Raw genomic sequence first — 11202 nt, forward strand, 5'->3', positions numbered from 1 at the left:
AGATTTGATCAGAAGGGCTGCAAATCCAGAGATAGAAAATGAGATATTGATGGCAATTCCTGGTTGTATTATGAAGAAAAACACTCTGTATATTCCTCTCTGCCATTTTCAAGACTTACAGTACAGTATAAAACAGCACTGTGCCACAAAATACTTCAATCAAGTGTAATATGAGTGTTTTCTTGACATGTAAATGTGTTACTGACTTTCCACCTGCATATATTTCTCAGAGAACCACCTCTGTTGCTGTACAGATGTGTGTGGCACTGTCAGCCCTGTGGTGCTGCCTCTGCATATCGACAGCTACGGTTTTGTACCCCAAAACTCTGCCATGTGATGTCGGTGACATCGACAATGGGAGTGCTGTGACAGTGGATTGCACTGAGAGGAGCCTCGAAAACATCCCAAGTGGTATCCCCAGAGAGACTACCAATCTGACTCTCACCATCAACCATATTCCTGAGTTAAACTCCTCCTCCTTCCAGGGTCTGGAGAACCTGACTGAGATCGACATGAGGTGCAATTGTGTGCCCATCAAAATTGGCCCCAAAGACCATGTTTGCACTCAGAGTGTGACAGTAGAGGATGACACCTTTACCAACCTGAGGAATCTGCGTGCACTCTATCTAGATGGTAATCAACTGCCCAGTATACCTAAAGGCCTGCCTTCAAATCTGGTCCTGCTGAGTTTGGAAGTGAATCACATTTATGACATTTCTAAAGCAAACTTCTCTGAGCTTGGGAATATTGAGACACTTTACCTTGGTCAAAACTGCTATTTCCGTAATCCCTGTAACACCTCCTACAATATAGAGCCCGGTACGTTTTCACATCTTAACAATTTAACTTTGTTGTCTCTGAAATCAAATAACTTATCTTTTATTCCAACTCAACTACCCACAAGTCTGAAGATGCTGTATCTATACAATAATAATATTGACAAAGTCACTGATGAGGATTTTAAAACCTTAACTAACCTTGAGATTCTAGATATCAGTGGAAACTGTCCTCGATGCTACAACGCCCCTTTCCCATGTACCCCATGCCCAAATGATTCACCACTACAAATCAGCAAAGCAGCTTTTAAAATGTTAGCAAAGCTAAAGACGCTCCGCTTGCACAGCAACTCTCTGAGGTGTGTGTCATCCGAGTGGTTTACCAACACACCAGAGCTGAGGGTGCTTGATCTCTCATCAAACTTTTTGGCAAAAGATATAGGAGTCACCAAATTCCCGCTTTTCCTGGGTAAACTGGAAGAACTGGACCTTTCATTTAACTATGAGCTTCAGCTGTATCCTCGGACATTGATACTTAATTGCAGTTTCTCCAAACTTGAGTCCCTCCGAATTCTCAGATTAAAGGGTTTTGTGTTTCAGGAGCTACTGACACAGAGTATCGCTCCTTTAAAATCTCTCGCAAACCTGGAGGTTCTAGATCTGGGTACAAACTTCATTAAAATAACAAACCTGAGTATTTTGATGGAATTAAAAAGCTTTAAAATAATCAGCCTGTCTGACAACAAGATATCTTCCCCCTCTGAGAGCCAAGATGCGGTTGGTTTTTCTGGAGCAGAGGTCTCGAACTGGTCTCCGATGTCAGCTGGTGCTGAGTACCAAGGAAGTAAGGAAGTGAGAGAGATTCATTACTTCAGATATGATGAATATGCACGCAGCTGCAAACACAAAGATAAAGAAGTTGGAGTTGTTACCTCCTTTGTTAAAAGACAGTGCAGTCGCTTTGGCAAAACCCTGGATGTGAGTAGAAACAATATATTCTTCTTGCATTCAAGATTTTTGAATCTGATTGAGCTGAGATGCCTCAATCTGTCTGGAAACTTGATGAGCCAAAGTCTGAATGGCTCTGAATTTACCAATCTGAAAAATTTAAAATATCTAGACTTCTCATTTAATCGATTGGACCTGCTCTTCTCCACTGCATTTGAAGAGCTGCAAAGTCTGGTTGTCCTGGATATAAGCAACAACAATCATTACTTTGAATCTGAGGGCTTGACCCACATGCTTAACTTCACTGTGCATTTAAACAATCTTAAGACACTGATGATGAACCATAACAAGATCTCTACTTCCACTAACACAGAGCTAGTGAGCCAATCTCTAGAGAGGTTAGAGTTCAGAGATAACCGGTTAGATATATTGTGGAGAGATGGGAACACCAAATATTACAAGTATTTCAAGAACTTGGTTAATCTGACTGTCCTCGACATCTCTCAAAACAACCTCGATTTCATCCCAGAGGAAGTGTTCAGCAATCTTCCTGACAAGCTGTCTGAGCTCTACATCAAAAACAACAAACTAAAATCCTTTAAATGGGAGAAACTGCAACTCATCCATTCTTTGGAGGTTTTAGATCTCAGTATAAACAGTTTAACTACTGTTCCAAAGATGCTGTCAGCCTGTAGCACATCTCTCAAGAAACTTGTTTTACATAAAAATCTAATAGTAAAACTTGAGCCAGATTTCCTCAAAGATGCCAGCAACTTAAAATATCTGGATCTTAGTTTCAATTCCATAAAGCACATTGAGCAATCCAACTTCCCAGATGAGGTTGACAAACACTTGGACAAGCTGCTTCTGCACAACAACAAATTCTCTTGCTCTTGCAATGCAACTTGGTTCATCAAATGGCTCAACAAGACCACAGTGACTATCCCCAGACTAGCCACAGATGTGACCTGTGCTACACCAGGGGCACAAATAGGTCATCTTGTAATCTCAGTGGACCTGCTGGCCTGCCAGCACAACTACCTGTCAATCATCTTCTCCATCCTCACGACTTCCCTTATCGCCAGCTTCCTGACCCTGTCCATCTCCAGCCATCTTTTCCTGTGGGACGTCTGGTACATCTACCACTTCTGCATGGCCAAGCTCAGAGGCTACAGCCGTCTGCGCTCCCCGGGTGCCGTCTATGATGCCTTTGTCATATACGACAAAGAGGATTCTGCCGTGACAGAGTGGGTGATGAACGAAATGTCAGTTCATCTGGAGCACTCTGGAGACCACTGCCTGACGCTGTGCCTGGAGGAACGGGACTGGATCCCTGGTTGTCCCCTGATCGACAACCTCTCCCAGAGCATCCACCGGAGCAAGAGGACCGTGTTCATCCTCACCAACAAATACATCAAAGGCGGCAACTTTAAGACAGCTTTCTACATGGCCAACCAGAGGCTGATGGATGAAAAAAATGATGTCATCGTTCTCATCTTCCTGGAGAAAGTACCTTGCAATTCAAAGTACCTCAGACTGCGCAAGAGACTGTACAAGCGGTCTGTGCTGCAGTGGCCGACAAACCCTCAAGCGCAGGCATACTTCTGGTTTACCCTGAGAAGTGTACTAGTAACTGAAAGTCACAAACAATACAACAATCTCTTCAAAGAGACTCTGTAAATACAAGAAAATCGGGAATATATATTGCAATATTATGTAATAATGTACATCTGTATATGAATTACAATGTGTGAATATTTCACCATTTAAATGTACATTTTAAAATCAAATTATTGTATGAGATTAATGACTAAATCATGTCCTAATTTTAAATTCAGTTTACTGGAACTAGGAACAGGAATGAAAAAGGCAGTCTGTCATGAAAAAGGGAAATGAAACACATGTACTGTACAGTACTTCCTCATTTCATATGGTACTTTTGCCTGAGGTCTTGTTATCTGGACCATCCAATTTGTTGCATTTCACTTCAGCAACAAGGAGATTTTGTTGTTGTTGTATTTTTGCATATTGTATGTTTAAAATGAAGAAAACAGAAAATAAGTAGGCTTTGGCCTTTGGTGACACAATGGCAGACGAGGCAGGCAGGGTTTTTTCAACGGACTCTGTTTAAATTTTTACCAGAAAGACTACAGCGTTCCAACAATACAATACATGCACAATGGTGAGTTTCATCAATACATGTTTATCAAATCTGTTTGTTTTTCAACTTTTCTAAACATATAGCAGACTATAGATTGATCAACTTACGTGTTATTTATCAGACTTATTCGTCAGAGCATGTCACTGAGTTACTTGTTACCTGCATGTGGTTTCTGTGATATAATCTTCTGTCATTTTGTGCTATGGACTTTATAACATTTAATAATCCTTGAACTAACTTTGTGTGAATTGATTTGACTGATTATTCAAGTTATTAATTGGAATCTGTTTTGCATTTTTGATCCATATAAAGGAGTGTAAAATGAACACAGCCCATTAAAGTTTCATGATACTGTATCACTTATAATGTTTTTATTCTTACTGTTCATTTTTATAGGGCAACTGTTAACCTTTGTTAATTATCCCCTCATGGACTAGTTATTATAGACTTACATTGTCCAGCTAAACATTGTCCAAAATTCTTCACAGCTATATTTTAAATTGTAGCACAAACCCTAAAGTTTAAACACATGGCAAATACGGTAACGTGTCTAGAATGATTCATAAGAAATGTATAATATTTCAGGTCAATGAAGCCATATTGTACTTATTTTGATATCTGTCAAAACGACGTCAGTGAAGCGATGAAAGTCCATACAGGATATACGTATATGGGATACTATCTATTAATTTTGACAACCTTAGACCTACCGATGGAAAAATAAATGAGACAGAGGTTAGAGTGATATTATAATCCTTGAATTATTATCATCCTTATAATCCAAAAAATAACAGACTGGTTTACTTAACACAATTTTTAAAAAAAGAAGATGAAATCTTCAGCAATAGATCATTTTACTGTCACAGTCTCACTTGGTATGACCAGCGGTTTATGGTGGTTAGTGTAAACTGTAATAAATTTACAATATACTATTATCTCACAAATTCACTTTTGGCAACGGTCTTTACAGTCTCCTGTAAAAGGTTAATGTAACTTGTAACTGTGACAAAATAAAATGAGCAGCTTGTAGAGAGGGTTACTTCACTTACAGACTACTGCCACCTGCTGGATACTGGTGGCACCTTTCTAAAAAGAATTAGCTTTCAAAGGGAATAATTCACATTTTTTAAAAAGTCAAATGTACATATCAGCACTGAACCTGGTTTTGCTTGCTGTAATCATTCTACCTGATCAGACTGTAACTTTGAAAGGTATACATTTAATATGACTATGGATTTTGTCTCCATAATTTATGCTGAAAGTATATAAAGACCGCTCTCTCAGAGAAACTGTCTCAAATCTCATGTGGAGACCTGATTATTGTATTCTGACAAGAAAAAAAAGTCACTCGATCCTTTTACATTACACAAAGTTTGTGACATATTACAAGTTGCTTCAAATGACTTACTTTATTTATCTACAGGCTCTCGTATGTTGGATGCACCTGCTGCTGTTCTGTCTGTTTTACCATTATGAGATCCAGCCTGCTGCATGTAAACCTGCTTGGATGTCACCGCAGTTCCCTTGTGATGTGCGAGTCTGCAATACCTCTGAGGTCGTCTTTGACTGTAAACAGCGCAACCTGCATGCAGTGCCTGACAAGTTACCTAGTAATACAACTGAGCTGGACTTATCAGAAAATGTCATCACTAATATTTCAGCAAATTCATTTTCTAAGCTTCTGAATCTGACAACACTCAATCTCAGGTGGGCAAACAAGAAGAAAGGACTCACCATTGCTGCAGACGCTTTCAAAAATCTGACACGGCTGAAACATCTGATACTGTCAGGCAATTGCCTGAGACAAATTCCCAGCAATCTCAGCCTCAGTGTGAAAATCCTTGACCTGAACAGTAACAACATTACGTCCTTGGATAACAGGAGCCTTGCGGGCATAACAAACGTGACAAAACTGTTGTTATCCAAAAACTGCTACTCGTGGAATCCTTGTTGGAAACCTATGAATATTACAGATGGTGTTTTTGCAGTTATGACCAAACTGGAGGCTTTGGATTTGTCCTTTAACAACCTAACCCACGTTCCCAAAGGATTACCACAATCATTAAGGGTGTTAAAGCTGGGTTCTAACCAAATACAGTACATATCTGACGAAGATTTTCGAGATTTACATCATTTAAAATCCCTAAAAGTACAAGGGAACTGTCCGAGATGTCAGACGGCTCCATATCCCTGTGTCCCTTGCCCGAACATTTCACTTAATATCCATCCTCATGCATTTAATAATCTAACACAGCTTGAGACACTACATCTGGCAGGAAACTCACTGGAATCCCTGAATCCCCTCTGGTTTAAGAAGCTGCGCAAGCTTAGACAATTGTTTCTGTCATTTAACTTTTTGCTATATACAATTACTGAGAGCGCACCATTTCTAAATAACCTTCCCAAGCTAGAAAAACTTGATATCTCTTTCAACTATGCTCTCAAATCCTACCCTATAACGTTAAATCTTTCACAAGAGTTTTCAAGCCTTGCCTCACTGAAAACTTTGCATTTGCAGGGTTTGGTCTTCCAGAATATTGGACCAGGCACGCTCGCCCCACTGTACGAGCTCAAAAATCTATCTGCACTGAATTTAGGTACCAACTTCATTATTCACTGTGATTCCACCATATTCAGCAATTTTACCCGACTGAAAATGATATACCTCGGAGAAAACAGGCTGTATCCCATTCAATCGGAAAATCCCCCACTCCCAAGTGGGGGATACAATCAAAGACCAGGCCTTTCTGTTCCACCTTTTGTAAAACCTCATCCAAAGGAATTTGCCTATGAGCTATCACACAGCCTTATCAAGCAAGAATGCTATGAATCAGGTCGAGTGCTAATCCTCAGCTCAAACAACCTGTTCTACATTTCTCCAGAGCAGTTCAATGGATATGGAAATATTTCATGTCTCAACCTCTCCAGAAATGGCTTTTCACCAGCACTTAATGGCACAGAATTTTCCTTGCTGCCCAATCTGACATACCTGGACCTGTCGTTCAATAAAATTGATCTAGCTTATGATGGCGCCTTCAAAGAACTAAAGCAACTACAAGTACTCGACCTCAGTTATAATGACCATTATTTTAAAGCGTATGGAATAACGCATAATATGAATTTTATTAAAAATTTGCCTGTTTTGAGAGTGTTGAATATGAGTTACAATGCTATTTCCACATTAACGACAAAACAGATGTACAGCAAATCATTATCAGAACTGCAGTTTACAGATAATAATCTCGGGACCCTTTGGAAAGAAAAGGATGGCACATACAGCAAGCTTTTTACTAATCTTATTAATTTGACCACTTTAGATATATCTAGAAATAAAATTACAAAGATTCCAGTGATTGTATATAAATATCTGCCACATAACCTCACCACGCTATCCATAAGCCATAACTTCCTTACTGACTTCAATTGGGACGCACTGAGGTATTTCCATCAACTTCAAATTTTAGACCTGAGCTTCAACTCTTTATCTAACGTGACAGGTATAAACTTAAACATCAGTCAGACTTTGACTTTTCTTGGCCTGAGTCAGAACCACATTTCCCAGTTGGACATTGGGTTTACACAAGTTCCCAGAAGCCTTAAGACTCTTAGCCTTAGCAACAACAAACTGACCACCATCAATCAATCCACCTTCCAGTCAAAACCTAACAACCAAATCATCCAGATTCAGACTTTGTTCTTGGAGGGAAACCCCTTCCAGTGTACCTGCGATATACTAGATTTCATTCTGTGGATTGAAAACAGTGGAGTCAATATCCCGAGACTGACCACTAAAGTGACATGTCAAGCACCAGCAAACCAGAATGGTCAAGCATTGATATACTTTGACATTAACCAGTGTGTAAATGACGGTCTAGCATTTCTGCTCTACATTGTCACAACCTGTCTCATTCTTTCTTTTATGATTGTAGCAACTGTTGCTAATTTATTTTACTGGGATGCTTCCTATGTAATACATTATATCAAAGCTAAGTTGAAGGGATACAGCTCCTTGGACTCAACAGACAGTGTGTATGATGTCTTTGTTACTTATGACACCAGCGATCCACATGTCTCTGAGTGGGTGATGAAAAATCTGCGGGTGAAACTGGAAGAGGAAGGGGAGAAGTCTCTTCCTTTGTGTCTGGAGGAGAGAGATTGGCCCCCAGGAGTCCCACTGCTGGATAACCTCAATCAGAGCATCCGATACAGTCGAAAGACCCTGTTTGTTTTAACCGAGGGCTACGTCAAGACCGGGGTTTTCAGGCTGGCAATGTATTTGGCCCACCAAAGACTTCTGGATGAAAATGTGGATGTGATCGTGCTGCTGATGCTGGAGCCTGTCCTACAGCACTCTCACTTCCTGCATCTGAGGAGGAGGCTCTGTGGGAAAAGTGTTGTAGAGTGGCCGAGAACAGCGGCCGCAGAGCCCTGGTTCTGGCAAAACCTGAGGAACGTCGTCCGAGTGGACAATCAGGTGATATACAACAAGACATATTTAAAATACTTCACCACCAAGTGAAGCAAGACAGAGATTGGAATGACTGTCTGGGGGTAATTTATACATATGTCATGTGGACAATGTTATGTAAACCCATTGTTTGTTCCATCATCACCTATATCATTCTACAATACAAGAGAACTGATGATCTCATGACTGTTGCTGATTATAATGCTACTGAACTTCTTGTAATGTACGAACAAATACTGCCAAATAAATACATCTATTCTAAACATGTGTGATTTTCTATGTGGATGTTTCAGTGTGTTATCTGGTCTCCACCTACCCTAGAGAAGTGCAACCTACAAAGGGGAAATTCACTCTATATATGGGCAGAGTTAACTCCATAGTCATTCATCAGTGCGTGTTGTGTTTGACTAACCTAACTCATATCTTGATTTTAAAAAAAGAGAGAGAAACTGGTGAGATTTTACACATCCTAAATATTCCACAGTGATAGAAATCCTGAATACACACTGCATGTTTTCTTTTCCAGTTAGGCCCATCTTACTTTGAGCCTGTGTGAGTTAGTTACTTAAGTTCCCCACATGGTGTCGCCAAGATACAGTTTTAAAAGGGCACAGTATGCAAGGTAAACTTAAACTTATTTCCCCCACTCATTAACCAGTTTATAGCCCACATTTTGTTCATTGTATGAAAACAACAGACATCTGCAACCGGTATGATGACATCCAGGCCTCCTCTCGTGACAGGAGAAGCCCACTAGACTTGATTTCATCCGCTTAATTCGACACAGCTGGTCGCTGTTGACAAACGCAGTTATTTCATTTTGGTCAAATAAATGCTCACACTTTTAAACTTGGTTTGTGTTCATCTGTGAATCGATCGCTTTGAGTGCATTTTTTCTTTAGATTTTATCACTCTACATGTAAAAATACGTTTTTACAAAAGCTGCGTTTGGACACAGTGGGCGTGACGTCGGGGAGCTATTTGCATACTGCGCAGTACTTATAGTGTGATTGACGCCAGAGATATCACTCTGCCGCTGCGTCAACTAGACCGCCATCCTACCATCTCGCTGACCAGTTAAATAAATCCCGGTGAGTGTGTATGCGTTTCTACTTGAGTTTATTTCCGAGCCTGCTTTTAATTTAGCTCGGCTGAAAGATTGTAGTCCCGGTTGCACCGCGTTTTATTACATTTCTTCTCCATCGCCTCACGTTTTCCTGGCGCAGCATCAAACGGTGTCGGCTGCGCAATAGTTGGATTAAATAAGAAAAAGATGGATATAAAGCGTCACCGTTCGGCTTTGTGGTGTGTGTGGTCTGCCGTTAGTTTTTTTTCAATCTGTGTTAGTCGGCATGTGTTGCATGGACTCCCAGGTTCATTGTTCTGAGGAGGAGGAGGGAGGGGGGCGGTTTGGCAGGAGTTGAGCCCGGTGTGCCTGTCTAGATGGCTGAAAGGGCGGTGGTCCCTCAGTGCACACTGACTGACAAAGCCTGTCTCACATCAGGAGATGGACACGAGGCATATTTATACATTTATAGGTTTAAAAGTATTCTCAGCCCTAGTTATATTGTGTCTGTAAATGGCCTTGCAGGTTCTTAAATTAGACTTATAATTAGTCCCCATGTGAGGGTTAATTGAACTGTTTAAAAGACGACCGTGACTAACAAAGCCTGGTTTCCTGTCTCTCCAGATCATCTGCAAACATGTCTGACAAGCCTGACATCCAGGAAGTCACAACTTTTGACAAGACCAAGCTGAAGAAGACGGAGACTCAAGAGAAAAACACATTGCCAACCAAAGAAAGTACGTGCCTCTCCCACTTGTCTTAATCCGGAGCATTCAAGTAGCTGCAGTGGCTAACTTGGTTTGGTGCTAATGATGCAATTCTTCTTCCTCCTTGCAGCCATCGAACAGGAGAAGACGGAGTCATCATGAAGACGTCTGCCTGTTCACTGTACATTTCACAAGCCTTGCCTTTTCTTTTCTTTTTTTCAATCTCTTGACTATGTATTCCAAGTTGCAGAACTTATTAATTGACAAAACATTGGCTGTCCAACTACACACACCACTCACTTGGCTAGATGTCTCTCTGGTGTAGTGAGGAAGTGTGGCTCAATGTCGGCATAAGTTCCTGGTCACCTGTTTTGCTGTGGCTGACTCTCAAGGTGTCATGAAACAACTGAGGGACCTACACTTCATGATTTGTAGCTCTGCTCTGGTCACCTGTGAATGCTCAGAAAGCAAGCTGTGTTTCTTTTTGTAAAAAATCTGGAATGCACAAGTTTGTTAAATATGCAAAATAAAAAAAGTAAACTGACTAATGTGTGTCTCATTTATGGTAAGCGCACATCACCACCCTAGGTGATTGGATATTTTGTAGGTGTGGCATGTGTTCCCAGCGCTGGTGCAATGAGGCCTTCAGTTGAGCTAAAATGCTCCGACATGCTAAGCACTTGTCAAAACCTGACAATGAGAGCCACTTGAGTATGAACAGGTACTCATTTGTAAAACGTGAAAAGACTAAAGCTGAACATGCTTGGCTTAATAGCCAGCTGTGCTGAACTTTAGCTTTGCCTCAGGTTGACTTAAACTTTTTGGCAACCAGAGAAAACTTCCCCAACTACTAACTGCATTACATTAGACCAGCTCTTCACTGCAGCTGCACCAGGCCCATGTTCAGCCAACCTGAGCAGGAGCACATCCCCATGTTCCTCCCATTTTGCCTCCAGCTGTAGCTATAGTAGCTTCCCACTGTGAAAACTACAAGAGGCAATTTTGGGACTTTCTCCTGCCTTAAATGGATCTCAGGTGCAGGATCAGGGCAGCATGGTGTGTGGTAAAACACTATA

The 11202-nt window shown here is 40.8% G+C and overlaps 3 protein-coding genes across 3 annotated transcripts; all 3 read left to right on the top strand.

Moving 5' to 3' along the window:
* Window positions 1-254: 254 nt before the first annotated feature.
* On the top strand, window positions 255-3404 carry LOC311004285 (toll-like receptor 7; the record flags this gene model as incomplete). Its single annotated transcript, XM_083996273.1, has 1 exon — window positions 255-3404. The coding sequence occupies one exon, from the start codon at window positions 255-257 to the stop codon at window positions 3402-3404; it is 3150 nt and encodes a 1049-aa protein (XP_083852399.1).
* A 300-nt stretch (window positions 3405-3704) lies between these two features.
* tlr8a (toll-like receptor 8a) lies at window positions 3705-8404 on the top strand (the record flags this gene model as incomplete). The annotated part of the gene is made up of 2 exons (XM_083996274.1): window positions 3705-3906; window positions 5309-8404. The coding sequence occupies exons 1-2, from the start codon at window positions 3904-3906 to the stop codon at window positions 8402-8404; spliced, it is 3099 nt and encodes a 1032-aa protein (XP_083852400.1). The 5' UTR covers window positions 3705-3903.
* An 840-nt stretch (window positions 8405-9244) lies between these two features.
* tmsb4x (thymosin beta 4 X-linked) lies at window positions 9245-10670 on the top strand. The gene is made up of 3 exons (XM_083996682.1): window positions 9245-9444; window positions 10044-10156; window positions 10257-10670. Exons 2-3 carry the CDS (start codon window positions 10057-10059, stop codon window positions 10286-10288), a joined length of 132 nt encoding a protein of 43 aa, XP_083852808.1. The 5' UTR covers window positions 9245-9444; window positions 10044-10056; the 3' UTR covers window positions 10289-10670.
* Window positions 10671-11202: the final 532 nt, after the last annotated feature.

The sequence above is a fragment of the Trachurus trachurus genome, assembly GCF_905171665.1.
Source record: "Trachurus trachurus genome assembly, chromosome: 21".
NCBI lineage: Eukaryota > Metazoa > Chordata > Actinopteri > Carangiformes > Carangidae > Trachurus > Trachurus trachurus.

Coding starts and splice junctions, on each gene's coding strand:
- tmsb4x (XM_083996682.1), top strand. CDS start 10,057: ATGTCTGACAAGCCTGACATCCAGGAAGTCACAACTTTTGACAAGACC. Junction 10,157..10,256: donor CACATTGCCAACCAAAGAAA/GTACGTGCCTCT, acceptor TCCTCCTTGCAG/CCATCGAACAGGAGAAGACG.